General features: G+C 39.6%; 1 protein-coding gene across 3 annotated transcripts in view; it reads right to left on the reverse strand.

The window, feature by feature from the left end:
• The window catches only part of LRP2 (LDL receptor related protein 2), a 200,626-nt gene that overhangs the window by 126,175 nt on the left and 50,511 nt on the right, over positions 1-23,940 (reverse strand). For all 3 annotated transcript variants that reach the window (XM_045480109.1, XM_045480110.1, XM_045480108.1), the window contains exons 5-11: positions 13,786-13,896; positions 13,340-13,453; positions 11,285-11,401; positions 10,104-10,256; positions 8,384-8,503; positions 2,222-2,350; positions 384-553 (exon numbers count right to left, since the gene is read on the reverse strand). In XM_045480109.1, coding sequence (XP_045336065.1) covers positions 384-553; positions 2,222-2,350; positions 8,384-8,503; positions 10,104-10,256; positions 11,285-11,401; positions 13,340-13,453; positions 13,786-13,896 — 914 coding nt within the window. The remainder of the gene's footprint in view (positions 1-383; positions 554-2,221; positions 2,351-8,383; positions 8,504-10,103; positions 10,257-11,284; positions 11,402-13,339; positions 13,454-13,785; positions 13,897-23,940) is intronic.

Consider the following 23,940-nt stretch of genomic DNA (forward strand, 5'->3'; position numbering starts at 1 on the left):
CAGGTAAAATCTGATTTTTATCATCCAAAGCAGCAGAGTAGTTTTTACATTTTAAATGATCAAGTTTCAAAAATTACTACCAAATATCTGTCCAGTTTTGAAAGAATGTCTACTATTTCTTTTAATTAGGCTTTTGGACTCCATTTCGAATAAAATTAAAAGTTGCTCAAGGCTAATCCATATAATAGACTGCTTTGTTTAATAGGTCACATGTAATAGTATAGCATGGAAAAGGTGCTGATTAACATAAAATATCTCAAGGGCCTTTTTTGTTAGAAAACAAAAGAACTTTCCCCTTCACTCCCCCAAAAATGAAAGCTATCAACACTTTGTGCTTGGGGTTCTATCAACTCCCAAGCTACACTCCTGAAATTTCTATTTACCTTATCTTGCACAGTGTCAGTCCAAAAGACTCTGTGTAGGTGATAGTGAAAATCCACACCCACAGCCACTCCATGATTTTGAGACTCTACCAGCATGGAAAAGGTCCTTCCATGAATATCACCAATTAGCAAATCCCGACCATTGGAGAAAATAACGGAGGGCTGCTCAGCTAAATGTGAAGAAGGAAGGTATTATCACACCTTTAAGTGAACAAACATATGCATATCACTCTCTCAGAAGAACTTACAACTGATAGGCTTCCTGCCTTTTCAAATACTTCTTCTATGTTATCTTATTTGATTTTAAAATACACTTCTGAGGCAGGCATATGGGTGTCATTCTACCCAGTTTACAGATAAGCAAATGGAGGCAAAAGATGTTTGATGAAGTGTTCAAAATCAAAGTAAGTTAGGAACAGAGTCTACCAAGAATTCAAGTGTCCTGACTGCTAGTCCAATGTGCTTTCAAGGACACTGAGGGGAATACATCAGGTATTTTCAAGAATCCTCTGTGATATGGTCACCTTACCCCATGCGCAACTTCAGATTATGTAAAGCACAGAACATATTTTAAGGATTACTGGGAAATCACTGTTAAAAATATGGCAATGATGATCCAAATCTGCTTTACCTACAAACTCACAGGCTTGCAAAATGACATATGAGTATCAAGATTTTCCTCACAGTCTTGTCTGCAATGGCTAAAGGATCAAAAATGCAAAGGATAAAAAATGATATAAAAGTCCATTAGTAGGGAAATAGCTAAATAAATAATATACATCAAAAAAATGGACTATTATGCTAACATAAAAAAAGTGAAGAAAAGTTCTCTGTGTTGATACATATCAATGCACAACCGTGTGTATAGAAAAATAGAATTAAATACTTATACTTGTACATTCTTATTTATGTATTTAACAATCACTAGAATTGAAAGAAACAATGATATCCATGGGATAAGGGAAGTGGAAACTGGGCAGAGAGAAACAGAGATGGAGAAAGACATTTTTATAGATTAGAGTTTTTGAACATATGAATTTATTATCCATTTAAAAATAACTACATTTAATTGTTAAAAAATCAGCTGTACCAAAAAGCTATTACACAGCAAGTCAGATTTTGTACAGGAAAATAACTTGGAAATGGGCAATTGATCAATTATGTGAGCAGATAAATGTCAGGCCAAAGGAACTTCAAAATAATATGTGAAAAAAAACATTGGCGAAAAGAAACAAAGTCAAGATCTTCTATCCCAGAAATGCATGATTCAATGACAAAACGTCATGATAAATGGAGGAGGGGGAATACCTTTTCTTTTTTTTTTTTAACAGATTTTCCCCATAAATTTTCTATACTACAGTACTCTTAGATTGATTCCAACCAAACATCCAGAATGAGGGCATTCCCCAAAATTCCAACCCAAGTTTCATAGGTCCATTTGGAACCACCGCTAAATGTTTCATAAACAATACCAAAATTATTTCTATAGATACTAGTCACCCACATTTGCGGTAGGTAAATTAAAATTTAAATGTACAAGTAACATACCACAATTAAATGTTGTGGATGACACAAAAGCTCAGACTCAAAGTGGACAAGCAACCAATTAAAAAACTATATGAATAATGGTCATAATTAATCCACAAATTGGTCCCTAAGAAACAAAGTATAAAATTTATGTGGACCCGTTCTTCTGGCAGCAGCGCCCACTCCTAATTTGTGATGAAAAAACCCTGCTATCCACATAACTGCTGATATTTCTTTTGTCATCTGCTATGGAAGGAGGATATTTCCTGTTTCCGGTTCCAAGATATGGCAAGCGTACTTAATTTACTCACAGGAAGTATTAGCTTTGCAATGTTGCTGATGCTCCAAGACATACCCTTCTGCGCAGTGGCACTGGTGATGGCCAGTTCGGTCTTCACACATCTGGTCACAAATTCCCCATATCTGGCAATCATTAAAATCTGCCACATGGGAAATAAATATTTATAACCATGTTTACCAGCATTTTTTGAGCACACTCTGACAAAAGTCTTGGACGGGCCATATAGGAATGTGGTGATGCCCATATCTAAATAAGTCCCCTCTGGAGGTAGCCCAGATTCTAGGCATACAATAAAAAATAGGAATTCAGAACAGGCATCTTCATATTATGGAAAATCTAAGATGATTTAAACAGTTTTTTTTTAATCTGCACAAAGGATAATTTTACAGAGGATGCACAGCACTGCTTAGATTCATAGCCTTGTGGTATTGCATTTCATTTTTTAATGTTGATTTACAAAATATCTGAATTTCTTCCCTTCAAAACTGTGTTTTCCCATATAGCAGCCACTAGCCCACCGTGGCTTCCTAAATTTATATTTCGATTAATTAAAATGAAAATTGGGGCGCCTGGATGGCTCAACTGGTTAAGCATGTGACTTTTGATTTCGGCTCAGGTCATGATCTCATGGCTTGCACCTTGCCAGCACAGAGCCTGCTTGGGATTCTCTCTCTGCCCCTCCCTCTCTGCTCTCTCTCTTTCTCTCTCAAAATGAATAAACATTTTAAAATAAAATAAATAAAATGAAATAAAATTAATAATTATTTTCCTAGTCTTACTTGTCACATTTCAAGTGATCAACAGCTACATATGATCAAGGGTTACCTTATGTGAAAGTGTAGATATAGCACATTTCCACCATTGCAGAAAGTTCTATTGGACAGTGCTACATCAGAATAAAGTAAGACCTGCCCTATATCTATCCCATCAAGAAGTTACAAAACTGTAACTGCAATAAAGTATTTGGAAAGATTCATTTGCCCAGCTGCCTTTCCTCTGACATCAAAAATTATAACAAAAATTAAATTTAAATCATTTTTAAGACATTTTTAAAATATCTTCTCTTCTACTTATTCGTTAACTTCTTATTCATTCATTCATTTAATAAGTGTTCATTGGAAGTCCATTACATGACTGAGTAGGGTTTACTGTCACCATTGTCCTAGTTCTACTTTCTAAAACTGACATATAAACAATACAGTATGGGGGGGGGAGGGGGCGGGGAGAAGCAGATGGAACAACATAAAATATAACGAGTCTTTCTCAAAGATTGTACAGCTTAAGGGCTACAGAAATTGTAGCCTGTCCTTAGTAGATTGTTGCCAAATATTTCATTTGACCCTCCAAGTTCACATCCACTCTTCAGTCTCCTTCACCCTGCTCTCTTCACCTGGGAGAAAGACCATCACATCCTATACCAACAAGTTCTCAGTAAATTATAATCTCTGAAAGCATTGTACCCTAGGGTCTAGAATTCTCCACATTTCTAGGACCCGATTACATTTGCAACAAATGTCACAGTTGTGAATTAGGTTCTACTATACTTGCTGCGTGGCCCTCTATCTCACAACTCCCCAACTACAAAGCTCAAGAAAGCGCTGGGATCAGGTTGAAGTTTCCAGTTTTCCCTCAAGATCAACTACAACAACATGGGCCTACATGGCCCTTTCCAAGGACTGTGACTAACCAAAGGAAAACATTAATCCAATTTGGACATGACAAGGTAAAAGGCATGTGTGTATAAATAAAAGGCCTTTCATGACTTATCTCTTGTGTGCCCTCACCTCAGCCCTGAGAAAGCACCACCTGAGGCTTCACCTCAGTAGAAATGAAAGTACAGGATATTCGCCCTCAAATTCCCGAATGTCATGACCTCATTTTGAATGCAAGACCGATGAGAATATGTCTTAAGGGCCTGCAGTCACCCCGGGAACAGGAGTTCTGATGTCAAACAGAAGAAAACCAAAGGTGAAGAAGTCATAACTAAGAATTCTCGGGTGCAAATGCCCTTCCTATCACCTGGGCTACAAGTACTTTAAAGGTTGAATGAGTGTATAAAATCACTGTCACTTTTAATGAATGAATAAGATTACAGTCTGCATTATGGAGAAAAATGAAGGATAATTACTACACGTCATCAGCCAAAGTGAAAATAAGAAAAATTAAAGTAGACTTGAGGCTTTTCATGAGAATAGAAAAGTAGTGCAAACTGTCTAAAACCCTAACACACTGCTTTATAATGCCACCTCCCACGCCATTACCTTTACCTATTTTTCTTTCCTTTTTATTCTTTGTCACCTCATACCAACAGATACTGCTTTGAAAATAACTCAAAAACCCCTTTTTAGCTTAGACCCTCTTGGACACCCTCTGATCCGTCAGGTTGTCTGAAATCCCACCATGCTGAATGACCTCCCTGCCCTAACTCCGTACCATGATGTCATTCCGTCAACAAACAGCATGTCCTGTCAATCAGAAACAATAACCCTGGTAAACTGCTTCAGCACGCCTCGGAGGCTCCACAGCCAGGTCAAGACTACCAGGGGCAGATGAATGGTAGAAGTCCACAAGATTACTTGTCAGGATTATTCAATTTTATTCTTGATTACCACTGAGGCATTCACTGGGGAGCCATGTCTAAGATGATAGATGTTGCATAGGTTTCCAACACCTGAAGCCTCTGTAATGAGCCAGCCATGCAGGGTCACAGTCATACAGAGAGTGTTTATTGAGTTGAAATGCTTGAAAGAGCAAACCAAAAGAATTTTCCTAAAAGCCCTGCTGAAACAAGTGTAACTGGTTTCGTAATGTCACGTATCAAAACTAATGTGTTCTCTTTACAAAGAGAGCAAAACACAGTCTGTGAAATAAATGTTAACCCAGCTTCAAAGAACACATCTTTGAAAAACAGAGATCACAGAAAAGGTCTCTACAGGTGGCACGGGACCTAACAATCACAAAGGCCCCCAACTGCAGACTTTTGAGTTTATCTCCAAATGAAGTCATCTGTACTAAAGTCCCAGGCACACACTGCAGGGATTAAAAAAAAGATGTTCATCATGTAAGTTGAAACTAGTGCCGTAGTATTAGATCAACGACTTCCAGTGTGCTAGGAACTGGGTGAGTTTTAGAAACCCTGAAATTATCTTATGCCACAGCAGAACATTGGCATTTTCTGTATTACATTCACTAATAGGTTAAATGTATTTTTAAAAACTCATTATGACAGTTTTCATTTATTTCAGACTTCAAAACAAAGTGGCCCAGACCTCTGACAAGTAGCCCTAGACACTTGAAAATAGAACCCAAAGCTCATCATAGACTTAGATACTGGGGGGAAAAGTGCTGGAAAATGTGCTATCTAGACTCTAGGATGCAAAAAAACAATGTCTAAGAACAGGTTGTAGGGCATCACAAAACTAAGCCAAGGATTCTGAAAGAGCAATCACTTTTACTGAATAGACTTCACGGCCTATCAAGTTCCAAATGCAACGCAGCTCAGCAGCCGTCTCAGTCCCCTCTTCGGGGAGTGAGAGAAGAAAAAAGAGAGAAGCTGATGGAATACTGAGAATGTGGCTTCTGGTATTTCTATTGGAATTCCTTTTCTACTAAGAGAAAGGAGAAATGCCTAGAGAACTAAAAAGACTAGAAATCGAATTGGCAGGTGGGTGGCAATAAGTGGCGGGGTGGGGCGGGGGGTAGGGGGGGTAGACCCTGACATTTGCCAAAGACAAAAGGAGCAGCCTCGCACCCACAGATGAACAGCACTCTGAGGAAAAGGGGACGCTGCCTTCACAATGAAGCCAGGCAGCACAGGCAGGGGCTCAGAAAACCACCTAACAGTTGAGAACACTCAAGTGACCGGTATTTTTTAATTACTTGACTGCATCCCCAATCTGATGATGGTGGTGGTGATGATGATGATTGTAATAATAAAACACAAAAAGTGTCCTGATTTCATTTAATGCCCGTTGCAGATCATCATCTTTTTTTATAGAATATTTTCAAATGATTAGAAATTTAGGGGCTTCCTTAAATAATTTTGAGTTGTCTCTGAGTCTTCAGAATCTCTTGGAGTGATTTGTGTAAAGCACGTCTTATCTTATATGCATGTCTTGTCTTGTGACATGTCTTTATATTCAACAAGTAACTATACTGTTACTTCAGGGGAACAATCAGATCATGGGCAAACTTTGGGGCATGGTCCCAACATTAGAAACCTAAAATTGCCTCCTTTGAACACCACAAGGACCACCTTAATTGGATTGCTTAGCGGATATAAAAATCTTATTTTTCTTTGGCATATGACACATAAGTGAGTCCCATTATGGTTCTCAATAACACTGAGGAATAGACTTTCTCAAAAGTTTCAAGTTAAATTTGTAAACCAGAGTTAATTTGTGGCATTAAATTTTTTTCTGGCTGTGAACAGTTATTAAGATCAACCATATTTGATATAGTATAACCAAACTGGAAGCCATGAGCTGAGACTAAAGACTGAATAACTTCATTACTTTTACCCAAATTCAGTATTTTTGGCCAAATTATATTAATATTTTGGAAATTATTTCAGGAGAAGCACTTTTGTAAAAGTATGTCTTACATATGCCATGTCTGTTTTTATTCAGAAAACCCTGAAGAACCCCTTATTTGGAAGGAATATCAAAAGAACACAAATATCCTAGGAAAAATCTGAATTATCTATCTTTTGGAGATCCATAGATGACTACCAAACTTAATTTTAATGAATCATTACAGTTACCTTCCAGATGCCCTTTTGCCAACAACAGTAAAAACAAAGTTAAAAAAAAAACACCTGGGGGCATCTGGGTGGTTCAGTCAGTTAAGCATCTGACTTTGGCTCAGGTCATGATCTCACTGTTCATGGGGTCAAGCCCCACATCGAGCTTTGTACTAAAAGCTCAGAGCCTGGAGCCTGCTTCAGATTCTGCGTCTCCCTCTCTCCCTGTCCCTCCCCTGCTTGCACCTGTCTCTCTCTCTCTCTCAAAAATAAACAATAAACATTAAAAATAAATAAATAAAAACCCCTATGGACACTTTCTGCTAATACGTTTGTTGTTTGTGTATCAAAAATCAGAAAGAAGGAAAGAAATCAGAGCATTAAAAATCACTGTTTAGGGGCGCCTGGGTGGCGCTGTCGGTTAAGCGTCCGACTTCAGCCAGGTCACGATCTCGCGGTCCGTGAGTTCGAGCCCCGCGTCGGGCTCTGGGCTGATGGCTCAGAGCCTGGAGCCTGTTTCCGATTCTGTGTCTCCCTCTCTCTCTGCCCCTCCCCCATTCATGCTCTGTCTCTCTCTGTCCCAAAAATAAATAAACGTTGAAAAAAAAAAAATTAAAAAAAAAAAAAAAAAAATCACTGTTTAAATCCTACAAAAACTAAATTGATGTTACTTGGCCATAGTAATTTTCCTATCATCAGACCCCATCCTAATCTCAGAAGGATGCAAAGCTGGCTCACATCACACTCAAAAATTTCCTAGTGGGAAAAATCATTGTTACAATTCAGATAAGAGAGATGTGAGAAGTATCTGGTGCACCAGCATCTACTTCAATGCCAGCCAAATGAAGCAAAATGACAGTGTCTACTCTTGAACCAAGTTTCAAGAATCTTCAAACACAGGTGAAATCAATAGGATTAACAACAAGCATGGCATGGGTACTGACTGGCCACCGTGGCCAGTGGAGCAGAGAGCTGATGATCTGTGTTACGTGACCACTCTTTAGTTGCTGGGTCCTGAAGAGGTATGAGCATCCTGGAGAAGAGGCCAGGGGTGAGAAGAAGCCATGTGGTAATACATCCACATGCATGTAATACCATATTAAACAACCAGTGTGGCCACACCAACCCTGCTTCCAAATACTAAAAAAACACGAAAAGATTTCTTCCTTCATTATGTTGTGGACAAGTATCCATGTAGCTAGTCAACCCACTCAAAAGAACCACTCTTTTGCCTTGTGCATTTCACAAGTTTCTCAGACTTAAAACTTCCTATTGTCCAGGTTTTCTATGGGGACTGTGTTGGTCTTTGTTATAAAGATAGTCACTCCTATCCACAAGCATAAACACCTTGATGTCAGAGATCACATAACACATCAGTGTCGCAGCGTTGCACTTGTGATGAAACACAAGGCACTCCCACCTGTCACTTACCAACACAGGCGCGGGTGTTATTTTGGTCAACGATAAAACCTAGGGGACAATGACATATCCCTCCATTTGGTGACGGGTGGCATTGGTACTCACAGCTCAATATAGAACACAAATTCACATCTAAACAGAGAAAAACACTTTGTTAAATAAATAGTGAACTCTGGACAAGACTGATTTACCTATAAAGTAAAAGCTTCCTTTATCAAACCTAAAAGTTAATTAAGCATGTAGTAGAGACACAGAAATTATTACCATTCAAGCCTTCCTGCAATTTTATGCAATAAAAGCTCAATCCTATTTTTAAAAAAGTAAATCCTTTTATTTTTTTTAAGAGCTAAGATTAGTGTATACAAAGGATTTTTGTACACTAAAAATAAATCCTTTTAAAGTTATAACTACATGCAAGTCAAGTCATCTTAAAGGCGGTTTATGGAAAAATCAACTCATAAGCCTATCTTTTTGTTTACATAGTAGAAAAAAAGTCAAGAATTCCCAAGTGACTGGATTGGCAACATGAAACATGTTAACCATGGCTACTTCTAAACAACTACTAGATAATTTATAGACTACAGGTCATAAATTATATTCCTATATAGGACACTCAATTGTCCATACAGTTGATGGATTGACGGTGGGGGGATATTCTAAAACCATTTAGAAAAAAAAGAAACACTGGGGTGCCTGGGTGGCTCAATCAGTTAAGAGTCTGACTCAGGTTAAGCATTTTGGCTAAGGTCATGATCTCATGGTTCATGGGTTTGAGCCCCACATCAGGCTCTGAGCTGTCAGCCTGCTTCGAATTTTGTGTGTATCTCTCTCCCTCTCTCTCTTTCTCTCTGTCTCTCCCTCCTCCACTCACTCAGTAGATAGATAGATAGATAGATAGATAGATAGATAGATAGATAGATAGATAAGATAGATAGATAGATAGATAAGATAGATAGGACAAAAGAAAAACTAAAGTAAGGTATATATCCCAGAAACCTGAAGGTTCTTTTTTTTTTTTTCCAATAAAGCCAGATAAGACTTCTCCATAAGTATAAGCCAGAGAATAAAATCCCCAGAACACCTTTAGAATCATCAAAATTGCCATTAAAACCATTCTGCTTGGGTGAAAGAAAAAACACCACAAATATTTTGAAGCTCCTCCCATTAAGAGATGGAGTTTGTTTCATCAATCCATTGAATCTAAGCCTGGCCAGATGACCTGCTTTGGCCAATAACAAATTTAGCAAACATGACCTAAGAAGAGGTTTAAAAGAGCTCATTCGCTAGGGTTTGCCTTTTCTATCACCATGTGGAAAAAGACTAGACTGGGTTTTCATTTTAACATCTTTGATGTGTCAATGAGCCGGTCTAGGCCACAAAACTTCCTAGCCAACCCAAAGGACCACGAGAAATAAATATTACTTGGTTTAATCCAGTAAGTTTTAGGATAGTTATGCAAACACCAATACTCTCTGTATTTGGCAATCTATTATAGAAAAACAGAAACCTCTTTATCTGAGGGGTGCCTGGGTGGCTCAGTGGGTTAAGCTTCCTACTTTGGCTCAGGTCATGATCTCGTGGTTCGTGAGTTCAAGCCCCACATCGGACTCTCTGCTGTCAGCACAGAGCCTACTTTGGATCCTCTGTCATCCTCTCCCTCCCCGACTCATGTGTGCTCTCTCTCAAAAACAATCTTTATCTGAAAACTACCCAGATAAATTTCCATACTCACCACAAAATCGTCCTTTGGTAATATTGGTTTCATCTTCTCCTCCTGGACAATCTAAAGTCCCATCACAAACCTTTAAAACTGGGATGCATTTTCCAGACTCTGGACAAGCCCATTCGCCTGGGTAACATTCACGAATATGATGAGTACTGCTTTCTGCAGGGGGTGGAATAAAAGAGACACAGGCCACATGGGAGAGGGAGCCAACTCTTTTTAATCAATATAGAGAATATAGACCAGGTGGACAAGAGAAGTCCACAAGTATTCTTAGTAAACTAGTATTTCTAACTGTACTCCTGGGCTTTTACTGAGATGAGAAGTGGCAAATGGAATTATTCAAGTTCTGTTCTAAGGTAGGCAGCCAGATTATAAGAGTAAGAAGACACATGGACCTGAATTATCAAACAAACTAGATTAATAACACCTAGAAGAAAATGCAGTTAATTTAAATCCTGAATTATAGAACTAGGGTTATCAAGGTAATAGCAAGTTTCCTGAGTTTTTATTTTGTTTTTGTCTGTCCTTTTTTTGGTTGTTCTTTTTCTTTAGTGAAATGTCATCAATGTAAGAAAAACTACAACTAAACTGCAGGAAGACTGCTGCCTGGAACACTGAAACCAATGGATCTTCCCCAAGCATCACTCTTACTATATCAGGGGCTGGAACAGTACAGGACTTGCTTTATGCTGTGGGCGTTAGTAACTTCTGAACTGTTGGAGGTACTGCTGGTGAAGGCGGTGAATATCATTGTCAATTTCCTTCTCAAAGAATCTTGAAACAATTCCCTGGGTAACAGAGTCTCCTGCAACTACCAATCCCTAACTCTTTCTCTCACACGTTGCCTATCTTCTACCACTGGATGTCAGTGACTTATGTGGTTGAAAATCCGAATTTGAAAACAGAAAAAAGTCAGCATATATTAAAGAAGAGGGACAGACTGCCCCACCTATTCTGCTTTAATGATGACAGGGAAGAAATCATAATTTATTCTATAATTGGGTCCAGGGTCTTTTTAAGAAAAGCCAGGGGAGTCACCTCCTTCTTCCCCACCCACTAAGTTACTTAAAATGCAGGCAATCCTGAGACTTGCTTATCACAGATAATTTCTAACAAGGAGAGTAGGAATACAAGTTCTGGAAAACACTTTAAGAAAATGCTTTCCAATAAGAATCTCTTCTCCTTACCACATCCATCTTCATCTCCATTATCTCTGCAGTCATCCTCTCCATCACAAACCATATTTTGACTAATGCAGTAGCCATTGGGGCAAGTGAACTGGTTGCCTCTGCAGGTCTCGTAGACTGGAAGAAAACAGCAGTTGCACTCCAAAGACACAAATCACTTGGGAAAAATCAAGAAGTTCAACTCACTGCCTAAACTGAAACGAAACTGACTATGTCAATTTAGTCTCTAAAGTATCTCAAAACAAAACAAAACAAAACAAAACAAAACAAAACAACCAGGAAAGAACAGGGGGAAGAGTGGAAAAAAGAAGGGGAGAAAACATAACAGCATCTTTGGGTCAAGGATGTGAACTCAGATGCCAGTCTGTCTCTCAAAATTACAAGGCAGTATGCTATAGGTTGACACAGAACAAAGAATGCAGGTTGATAAAGGTGCTACAGACAGGTCAACGTCCAGCATGCCCTTACTTTATCACAAGCACCGAAATTGCTATCTAAGACCAAATGATTCTGAGTCACCCATTCTGTGTTGTCACATTCCCTTTAATACAGTCACTGAAATAAGCCCAGGGGCCAGAAAGGAAGTCAGGCATGGCTCATAAAAAGTTAGGGGTGATGGGGCGCCTGGTGGCTCAGTTGGTTAACTGTCCGACTTCGGCTCAGGTCAGGTCATGATCTCACAGTTTATGGGTTCGAGCCCCACGTCTGGCTCTGTGCTGAACAGCTCGGAGCCTAGAGCCTGCTTCGGATTCTGTGTCTCCTTCTCTCCCTGCCCCTCCTCCACTCATGCTCTCTGTCTCTCAAAAATGAATAAACATCAAAAAAAATGTTTAAAGAAAAGTTAGGGGGCGCCTGGGTGGCGCAGTCGGTTAAGCGTCCGACTTCAGCCAGGTCACGATCTCGCGGTCCGTGAGTTCGAGCCCCGCGTCGGGCTCTGGGCTGATGGCTCAGAGCCTGGAGCCTGTTTCCGATTCTGTGTCTCCCTCTCTCTCTGCCCCTCCCCCGTTCATGCTCTGTCTCTCTCTGTCCCCCCCCCCCCAAAAATAAACAAACGTTGAAAAAAAAAATTAAAAAAAAAAAAAAGAAAAGTTAGGATGATACTGAAAATAATTTAGCAAGGCATAGGTGCCAATCAATCAAAATGAGTGTGGTTACAAAAATCACAACATTCTAGTACATAAATGGCCACAAAAAGGTGCCACCTCATTTTATGAAATCAGTAAAACTCTCTCACAGAGACTTCAAACTACATATTCCAATAAAATGAGTCCAGAGTGACAGTGCCTGGGTGGCTCAGTCAGTTAGTGTCCAACTTCGGCTCAGGTCATGATCTCACAATCCATGAGTTCGAGTCCTGCATCAGGCTCTGTGCTGACAGCTCAAATCTTAGAGCCTGCTTCAGATTCTGTGTCTCCTTCTCTCTCTGCCCCTTCCCTGCTCGCATTCTCTCTCTCTCTCTCTCTCTCTCTCTCTCTCTCTCTCTCAAAAATAAATAAATGTTAAAAAAATTACATAAAAAAAATTAGTCCACAGTTGGCAACCATGAGAGGTGTTGTGCCTCATAGGCAATTAAAAGGAAAATAAAAAGTAGGGACAGAGTTAAAAAGTGGAGGCAACAAAAGCCACCTGCACCACACTGAAACTTTCCTGTCCTTCCAATATCAATGTGGTATAGAGGAGAGCTAGGACCACTGCTATAAGGGAACTTCCTCTCCCTTCGAAGTGTTCAACTATCAAGGTTATCAGACCCATTACTGAGGTATGGGTAATTTGAGAGCCTAGTGATACAATACACCCTGTACCCTTGTAGCCTAAGGGGGAAAAATGCACACTGTCCATCAGCAATCCTTCAACTCTACACAGATCCTTAGAAGATAAAAGAGTCCAGGTCTAACTACACTGCTGAAACTCATGCCATGAGGCCTAAGTGATCTTCTGGCTCCATCTGCCATCAGACATAGTGACCCTTTTGTTTGAAAAGAGTGGTACATTCGTCAGAAAATAACTACAGCAACACTCCTAGCAACCTGACCCAGCATAAGGAAATCACCGTACCACAAGAACGTTCATCACCGCCGTCTTCGCAATCAGGGTAATGGTCACAGACATAGATACGAGGGATGCACACCCCAATGTCACACTGGAACTCGTGTTGTGAACATTCCTGAGCTGTAACACAAAGTTAACGAGGGCAAGAAGAAAGAGAAGTTCAATTCCACTGTAGCCATTTAATTTCACAGGAAGATTCTGTCTCAAGTTTAAAAAGAGATTTTTATTATGCAGCAGCATGCTGGTAAATGTTTAACAACCAATTCTCCAGGAACAAAAAGGCCCTGACTCATAGTGTTTGCCAATTTCCATGGTGCAAATACTCCCACTTCCAAATACTGACTTCAGGCTACCAACATGAATTCACCGAACACAAATTCGGGAAGAGACTGTGGAATTGGCCAGCATAAATGACTGTGCACACCATTGCACATCTTATATACATTACTCACTGCAATTGCTTTCATCAGAAGAGTCTCGGCAGTCAATTCTCCCATCACATTTCTGACTGCTATTATAGCAGGCTCCACTGGCACAGGTAAGCTGTTCGCATGTTGGGTATTCTAAAAAAAGGAAAATAACACACAAATCTTAAATTAAGACATTCTTTCTGCATACACTTCTTCAGTGACTACTACATGTTAGACACTAAATGCTGAGCATATACTGGAAAACAAAAGAGACCTGGTTCCTTTTACAAATTACAAACTGGGCTGTGTGCTAATGTGGGAAGTGCAGGGTTCTATGAGAATGCATAGCAGGGGGGAGTCCAGAGCCCAGGGAAGTCTCCCCTGAAGAAGTGACCTATGAGCTCAGAGCTAAAGAATGAGAAGGAATTTAACTTATTCCAAAATGGAAGCTTCTTTTACATAATACAGATAACATCCCAGATAGCTAGTGTACTACCAAACAGGCTTTGAGAAGTGAAGGGCTGTTTCTTTTGCCAGAGGGTTGTTTCCTTTCTGAAAACAGGCTTCTAAGTTAGGAGGGATGGGACCACTCAGTAGCTATTTACTCCTACTCAAGCTGCTTACCACTTCTTTATCCATACATTTACATAATTTACTTCACAGGGTAGAGGGACCTCAAAACACAATGTCTACTAACGCATTCTGAAAAGCATAATGTGTTCTACAAGCACAAGTCACTATTACCACATTATACACATATGCTATTAACCAGATGCTTAACTCTGGTTTTCTAGCTCAAGATGGAAAAATCAGGATGTCCCTTGCAGGAATAACATGCTGATAGTCCCTCTCCTGTGTGTCCCCATACTTGAAACACATACCTCTAGTGATTCCGAATGAAGGCTTCATTCTAGTGGTTGTTTATCTGTTTCCCCCACAACATAATGACACCCTCTTAAGTTCTAGGATCCTGTCTTACCCATCTAAATTTTTTTTTAATGTTTTTATTTATTTTGAGACAGAGAGAGACAGAGCATGAGCAGGGGAGGGGCAGAGAGAGAGGGAGACACAGAATCTGAAGCAGGCTCTGAGCTGTCAGCACAGAGCCTGATACGGGGCTCGAACTGACAGACTAAGATCATGACCTGAGCCGAAATCAGATGCTTAACCGACCGAGCCACCCAGGTGCCCCTTGTCTTGCCCATTTTAGAATCCCCAACACTTAGTGCAGGGACTGGATCATTACTCAAGGTGTTCAAGATATGTTAGATATTGCTATTGACTTATCACAGATGAACTTTTTAGGTAAAAAGCTTTCAAAACCATTTTGAACTTCTGCCTTTTATGGTCTTCAATATCCTCCTTCTCAAACTGATATTTTTCTTGGTCTTTTTTTTTTTTTCCATTAAAGATTGTTCTTATAATGATTCTCATATTATCTTCAAATTTCTCTTTAAGCAAAAGGTATGCCTTAGATAAGGGCTCAAAGACTAGACAATTGAGTCCCACTTTGTGGCTCAATTTTTCATTTAAGAACCTGCTTTGAGGTTTCATAGATGTGGACAGATAACTCCTTAAACAGTCCCAAAGTCTCCTTCAAGCAGGAGCAGTGCACAAAATCCTGTGCTGAAACTATATTAAAGTTATCCTGAGTTAACAACGTGCACTTTAATGAAAGATGAACTCTCAAATGATACTTTTCCATTTTTTGTACAGTGAAAGAACCCCAAATATTCTCATCTCCAAAACCTTAAAACTGGACTACTAAGTGTCTTAATACTTAGGTGTACTTAAATAGCCAAAGTTCCATTTAGTTAATCATATAATAAAATGGAAGGCATTTTAAAATAGCTGATTAAAATTTTTAATTTCTTCTGAATTTTAATTTATTTTTTTAGTAGTCTAAGAATCAGCTTAGGGTTACTGCTGTCTTTTCATCATTGAGAAGGTATGCATTACAAATGTGCCTTCAAAGGCTCATACAGCTCTGTTTATTAATTCTCACTTCAAGAGATGCAAGAGGCCAGTTGAATCTGGCCAGCAATTCCCCTCCCCGTGTGCCAGACAGCTCCTAGAGTATGTTGTGTAGCCTTTTAAGCAGGAGAAAGATCTTAGAAAACCCTGTCTTTGTAATAGATAAGATATCTGTTTGGAGGAAAATTTATTTGGGGTTGGAGGGTGACTACCTCACTTAAGGTGATTATGGCAGATATGAAGGATCTGGGACAAATATACTGAGAGGATCACTTGTTCTCGCCGTCCTGCCTTTTGAGAGCCAGTGCCATAAAACCGGAAAAGGAAGAACTACAACAGTATCCACTGACAAGACTAAAAGTTTTCTGACACGCCTCATTCCCCCCAACAAACAACAAGGCCAGCTTGAGGGCATCAGGGAGAGTATTGTGATGGTCAGAGGTCAGCAGTTAAACACCGGGAATGAGGAACAGCTTTCTTGTCTCCATCCACAATGATAATGAATCTCTTCTCAATCAGCCAAGAACCTGCCTCAACTCCTACAAGCCTTCTGGTCTATTCTGTGCATAGTTAACTGCGGTATATGCCCATAGGGAAGACTGCATGGAACTACCCGACTCAGCTAAATACTGAAAATATTTGGAGACCCACACAGAGGGAATGGTTCCAAACTATTCACCCTGAACAAAATAAGAAATGAACAGATTCTACTTCCCTTAAAGATTTCTATTACCAACCCCAGGAAATAGGAAGTCACAATACTTTGGGACTGGCAGATACCTAAAATCTTATTTTTTGGTTTATTTCCTAACCAGGTCAAGAGTCTAACCTCATAAACTTTTTCCCATGGAGCAAACCCATCATGTATCTGAAATGTCCTGCAAGATTTTAAGTAGAGAGAAAATTTAAGAGAAGAGATAATGCACAAGAAACCAGAGAAACCCAACCTTCTAAGTTTTGTCTTAATGGAAAGATTGACAATGATCAAGTAGCCCAAGACCTCTAAAGCTTATCTGACACAAAAATTCACAAAAAGAACACACTTGCTCACACCACCTCTTCCCTCTCCCTTCCTTACTTTCTCCACATGCCAAATGTATGTGTTTGTTCCCCTACAAATGGGAGCTTCCACCAAATATCCATACAAGATTGGTGTGGTGCTTGAAGATTTTTAAAATTTTTCTATGCTAATGATTTTATTTGAGCAAGAAAGTACCATGTTTAGATAATCAAATAATTAAAGGGTCTGAAGTGGCTTGAAGACCTCATGGAACTCCCAGAATGGAAATCATTCACAGCAGAGCAAGATATAAATATTAACACTACTCTTTATTATCTTGACAAGAGGGCTGTGAGTACATTCTAGTCTCAGAATTTGGCAAAATGGTCAAAAAGCACATAGAAAAGAAGAAAAATTTATTACAAAGAAAGGAGGACATCTTAAAGGTAGATTATGAAACTTAAGGTAAGATTTAAAGGAAAATAAGAAATTACTGATAAAAGTCTTGCCCAAGATACCTGAGACCTTTCAAGGTCTTAGCCTCATCCTTGTAAGTTAGTTACTCTGGCTAATCCAGTCAAAGTAATGATTTGCCAGAAAAAGTTTGCTAGTTTGGCCACCAGCACTTAGTTGCAAGTACTACCCACAGTTAAATAAGCAATGACAATAAAAGCCATCAATAACATAGACTGAAAAGTAGGTGCCAGAAAGTACTCAGTATGTATGAACTCATTTCATCCTTACCACAACCCTATGAGGTAGACACTATTACTCCCATTTATAGATTTCTATTCTATTGATGCTATATATGTACCTTTCTGAGGTTAAGTAATTTAAAAAAGGTCATACAACCAGTAAACTGGAGAGCCAGATTTCAAATTCAGGCAATGTGGCTCCACAATGCACATCCCTAGCATCACAATAGATGTAGCTACTGCTTAGAAGCTTCACAGCAAGCAGTAGGAAGAAGCAAAAAATTACAGAAACAAAATGAAATTGAATGAAAGAAATAGAAACTCTTAGAAAGATAGTTTTGAAAGGAAAATAAATAACTCTAGAGAAAAAGCAAAGTTTTCATTTCTTCCATTCAGTTTCCCATCCCACATTGGGAGTCTGGAGTGGTGAGGCCAACTCCAGATTTCAGCAAGTAATGGCATATTCTATTAAAGACTTCAATCTGGTATGATCCAGGAATTCAAGGAAACTCTATGCTAGGAAACAAAGCTTTCCAGGAATACCAGAACAAACAAGAGAGTCGGCATCAAAAAAATAGACCACAATATAGCAGGGAACTCACTCTACCCCCTCCCCAGTTAAATTCAAATCCCCAAAGTGACTGCCATCATGAACTAGCACCAAGGAAATAAAGCAACATACAACAAAACAAGAGGAAAGTATTTCCTGCCACTCTTCAAAAATAATTAACAATGGCTTTCAATAAAAAGCATATACATAAGTTTTATAAAATGGAAATAGCAATTCAGCACCCTAGAAAGAGAAAGCAGGGATGCCTGGATGGCTTAGCCCATTAAGCGTCCGACTTCGGCTCAGGTCAGGATCTCGCATTCGTGAGTTCGAGCCCTGAGTTGGGCTCTGTGCAAGCAGCTCAGGGCCTGGAGCCTGCTTCAGATTCTGTGACTCCCTCACTCTCTGCCCCTCCCCTGCTCTCTCTCTCAAAATAAATCAATAAACATTAAAAAGAAAGAAAAAGAAAGAAAGAGAGAGAAAGCAAACACAGTAATCCCAAGGGCTAGTACCATGGGACTAAAATCAAGTTTAATCCAAGTAGCTTTCAGGAAGCAGAAGCCAAAAAGAGAAAACACATTATCTATTCCTATCTGTTCCTTACAGTGATCCTCTGTGACTCATCTGGGCAGAACAAACACGCAAATTTTAACTGAAGAGACTGGAAGAGTACCCGCACCACTAGAATTATGAGAGTGGCCACTTGCAAACCATAGCTAGAAATGGCGTGGCTCAGTCTTCCTATCGAGAAACTATTCCAGATAATTGAAGATTCATCAGCAAATGATTGCTGCATGAACGTCATTATGCTGAAAGCTAGTTATTCTACAGAGTGCTACGTTCCTTTTCATTAGAATTTCATTCTATCCAACATACATTTACTGAAATCCACCTCCCTGGATACTTTGCTAAGAACTGGATAAAGAGATAAACAAAATTACAAGTGAGGTAGAAATTCCCACAATGTTGGGGGGCACCTGGGTGGCTCAGTTGGTTAAGTGTCCAACTCTTGATTTCGGCTCAGGTCATGATCTCACAAACTGGGAGATCAAGCCCCGCTTCAGGGTCCTCACTGACACTGAGGAGACTGCTTGAGATTCTCTCTCCCCCTCTCTGTCCCTCCCCTGCTCGCACACCCTCTCTCTCTCTCTTTCTCTCTCTCTCTCAAAACAAATAAATAAACTTAAAAAAAAAGAAATTCCCACAATGTTTTAAAAAATATTTTATTCAATCAGGGCACCTGCGTGGCTCAGTTAAGCGTCCAACTTGTGGCTCAGGTCATGATCTCTCAATCCATGAGTTTGAGCCCCGCAGTTCAGAGGCTGGAACCTGCTTCAGATTCTGTGTCTCCTTCTCTCTCAGCCCCTCCCCCACTCATACTCTGTCTCCCTCTCTCTTTCTCTCTCTCTCTCTCTCTCAAAAATAAATGAGTGACAGTGAGGAGCAGCTCTCTGATAAGGTGACAGTTGAACAGGAGCCATTAGGCTTAGTAAAACAAGGTCATTGGTGGCATTGACAAGAATGCTTTCAGGAGATTGGTGGAAACTGCTGTTTTCAGGGAGTTCAAGAAAGAAAGAGGAGAGGAAATGGAGGCAGTGATATTAAAGACAACTCTATGTAACTTTGTTATAAAAGGGAGCAAAGAAATTGGACAACAGCTGAGAGGGGTCTTGGGAGCTTTTATTTATTTATTTTTTAACTTTTTTTTTATTTTTTTATTTTTGAGACAGAGAGAGACAGAGCATGAATGGGGGAGGACCAGAGAGAGGGAGACACAGAATCTGAAACAGGCTCCAGGCTCTGAGCTGTCAGCACAGAGCCCAACGCAGGGCTCGAACTCACGGACGCAAGATCATGACCTGAGCTGAAGCCGCTTAACTGACTGAGCCACCCAGGCAGCCCTTGGGAGCTTTTAATAAATATTTATAATGTGCTTGTATGATGATTTATTTTCTTTTAAGTTTATTTATTTTGAGAGAGAGCATGCGTGCAAGTAGGAGAGAGGCAGAGAGAGGGAGAGAAAGAGAATCCCAAGCAGGCTCTGTGCTGACAGCGTGGGGTGGACCCCATGAACCCCGAGATCATGACTTGAGCTGAAAACAAGAGTCTGACACTTAACTGATTGAGCCACCCAGGTGCCCCTGATGGAGATTTAAATAAGAAATTTTTATTTCCCCAAGGTTTCAGGGCTCTGAATTCTATCTCGACTGTAAGAACACCAAAACAGGTATGTCTGTGATGTGATAGGTAAGGGTGTCAGTCTCTCTGCTTCTGCTTTCTCACCTGCAGTAGTAGAAAGAGAACAGTAAGAGCAAGGCTGAAGGGGCAGCTTAACTGTGGAACTGAGTTTGAAGAAAAGCATGTTCTTTACGAGCCATCATATTCTACAGAATGACTTGAATCATCCTCTTTATTCCTGTTTCCCATTTGGAGTTTCAGCAATTAGATATATAAAGGAAAATGTTTGAATTCTAAAGAACAGAAAGTCAATAGAAATAAAACTTCACGGACAAAGCGGCCCCAGTTGCAGGCAGACCAAATACTGCTGATTACCAGCAAGAAAGCCTTCATTGTAATAGGGATTTTACCCTTTCTTTGGCATTCCTAAGTATCAAAAGAGAAGTACTGCAAACCAGTGATAATTAGCAATAGTTTTACTCACACCAACATCACTCTAATATGGCACTCGATAAAAACAAAATAATCTGTTCTCTTAACTGGGAAAAACTGTACTAGTTTTGAGCAACTTAAAGTCACTGTAATATATTAACTGAATGACCCATAATTGCTGCATTGTTCTGATGTTTATCTTAGACTCTGCATGAGTGGTTTTTCCTTGATGCTAATCCCATTAGAAGTAAAATGGACTGCAGTTTTGAATCTCCTGTTCCTTGGGGGGAAAAATTAATTGACAGCTATTTAATAGTAGGTGCCATTTTATAGATAGCCAGACTGAAGAATAAAATAACTTGGAGAAAATGAACTTTTACCTGTTTCACAGCTTTTTATAGTAGACATAACCAGAAATCGTTCTCACATAATAGAATAATCAAAAAATACCTTATGCATATTGGAACACAGCAGACAAAAGACCAAACAATATGAAAAGCTTTCATGCAACACAAATTTGTCTCAAGGATAATCTTTTTAGTGGAATCTTACTATGTTTGCCTTCCTCATCATCAGGCCCATTCTCTTCCCTCCCCTCTCCCTGCCTCCCTGAGAGAACTCTTATACACTTTTCTTTGTTCTGTACAAGGAATGTCTGGAATAGACACAAGATGCTCTACGTTGGAGCGCAGTGTCTTGATCTTAGAAAGCTTGAAAGGGTAAAGACTATAACCTAGGGGTCTAATCCGACAGTCAGGACTATGAACTACAGGGTTGAGCTTCCTGATCCTTTCAAATATTTGGGGAAAAGAATTAGATCCTTCCTTGGAGCTTTTCCAACATCATTACTATATTTAATAGTATTTCTAGGGGCATAACGTATTTAGACCCCTTTGTGTAGACAATCTTACTTCTGAGAAATAGAGAAATGAAAGTCACACTCATAGGCTGATCCTGCATTTGTCCACAGGTAATGATTCCCATGTACCATGACTGCAGAAACAATAGAATAAAGTGTCATGTCTCATGAAAATGATTTCTGGGCAAGCCTTGTTTAATCCTTCATCATATTGTAATGTTCCAATTTAAAACAACTAATAAACAGCTGTTACATATCTGAAGCGAAGTAACTATGACTAAATGGATGTTAGCAACAATCAATGGCTGATAGTTAGACATTATATGCCTCCTAGTGGAAATATGCACCTGTATTTTCAAAGTATTGTGCCCCTACACACACAGACACACACAGACACACACACACAGACACACACACACACACACACTCACACACACACACACTCACACACACACACTCACACACACACACGCGCGCGCGTGCGCGCATGCAGAAGTCTTTATATCTGTTCAAGCCTCTAGACTAATGTTATTCCCAACTAGACTAGTGGAGGGAGATTTTGCTCCCACAAGACATTTAGCATTGTCTGGAGACATTTTTGGTTGTGACAAATGGGAGGTACTGCTGGCTTCTAGTAGGCAGAGGTCAGGGATACTGTTAGACATTCTACAATGCATATTGTTCAATGCAAAAAGGGTCTACCTGGCCCTTGATGTCATTTGTACAAAGGTTGAGGAATCTTGCTGTAAATATAGCTGCCAAAAACTACAGGACAGAAGAGCACGTTAAAGGACGTGCTCTGGGGATGCAATGAGCAAGACCCAGACTGTGGGAAACTCGGGACAAGTAATTTGGTTTTTTCAACAAATATATTGCAAGAGGTAAACAACAGAAATGGAAGGTAAACCTACAAATCAAAAGACAGCAACTAATTCCAATGCATAGATTTTATTTGGACTTTGCTTTAAATGACAGCACAAAAAATAATAAAAAACCAATTGGGGAATTTTAAGAACTGATTATTTTAATGGTTGTTAACTCATAGGTGTGGGTTGTGATATTGTTATGCTATGTTTCAGTCCTTATATTTTAGAGTTAAATATTAAATTATTTAAAGATAAGATTATGGGCGCCTGGGTGGCTCAATCATTAAGCATTTGACTTCAGCTCAGGTCATGATCTCGCTGTTCATGGGTTCAAGTCCCACAGTGGGTGAGTTGAAGCCCCACTTCGGGGAAAACAGGATCCCCACTTCCGGTGAACCCGCTTCTCTCTCTCTCTCTCTCTCTCTCTCTCTCTCTCTCTCTCTCTCTGCCCCTCCTGGGATTCTCTCTCTCTGCCACTCACTCACTTGCACCCTCTCTCTCTCTCTCTCTCTCTCAAAAATAAAATATGGGCATCTGAGTGGCTCAGTTGGTTAAGCGTCTGAATTCAGCTCAGGTCATGGTCTCGCAGTCCATGAGTTCTAGTCCCATATTGGGCTCTGTGCTGACAGCTCAGAGCCTATTTCGGATTCTGTGTCTCCCTCTCTCTCTGTACCCTCCCCCACCTCAGATAGATAGATAGATAGATAGATGAAATAAAGATAAGATTATACGATGTGTGAAAACTGCTTCAAAATAAGAATAAAGAGATATAGGTAAGACAAAATTAGCTATGAGTTGGTAATTGATATAACTGGGTGATGAGTACAAAGGAGTTCATTATCAATTCACTCTGCTTTTGATTATATTTAAAACCTGCATGGGCATACAGTTTAGACCTAGGTTAAAAGCCTGGGGAGATGGTCAGGTCATCACACCTACCTTGTGTCATTAAGGTAAAAATTGCATAAAATAGTGATTGGAGCCCAGCAAATGGCAGCTCTCTTCCCTACTTCCTGCAAGGGTTCCAAACAAAGGGAAAACAAAATGAGGCCAATTTGTCTCCCTATATTAGCACTTTCTAAAGACTTTGATCCGGGCCATTATTCTCTTTCTTGTACAAATCTGGCTGTGGCCAGGAGATCAAAGCACAAAGAAGCATGAAGATTCTTTTCTTAACTTCCTGATTTGTTAGATTTTTTTTTATACTTCTCCATAAATAACACGTAGTAATAAATAAATAAGGCAAAGAGAAATAGAAAATAAGGCAAACCCCTTTTGCATGTGTCAGATTCATCTTAGAGCCATGAACCCTGAAGGATTCATGACTTGTATGATTCCAGGAGCAATTAACTATCATATAAATCTGGCTCTCTTAAGAAATCCTTGTTGCACCTATTACTTGCACTTAAAAAAATAAACAAAAACTTGATTAAAAATTCCTGCTCAGATATTTTATAAAGCTCACTCACTTCCTTTCCATAACCCCTTTCTATAACAGCAGCCTGCATACTTGTACCCAGCCAGCTTTTTTCCGGAAGGTCTATTGGCAAAGTTGTGAGGCAGTTTTTCTGATGACTTTAGACTTGGCTGCAGGGTGTTCACATGGAATAAATCCAAACAGTCTGTTTCAGTTGCCTTTTATT

Source organism: Leopardus geoffroyi, chromosome C1 (genome assembly GCF_018350155.1).
Source record: "Leopardus geoffroyi isolate Oge1 chromosome C1, O.geoffroyi_Oge1_pat1.0, whole genome shotgun sequence".
Classification (NCBI taxonomy): Eukaryota; Metazoa; Chordata; class Mammalia; order Carnivora; family Felidae; genus Leopardus; species Leopardus geoffroyi.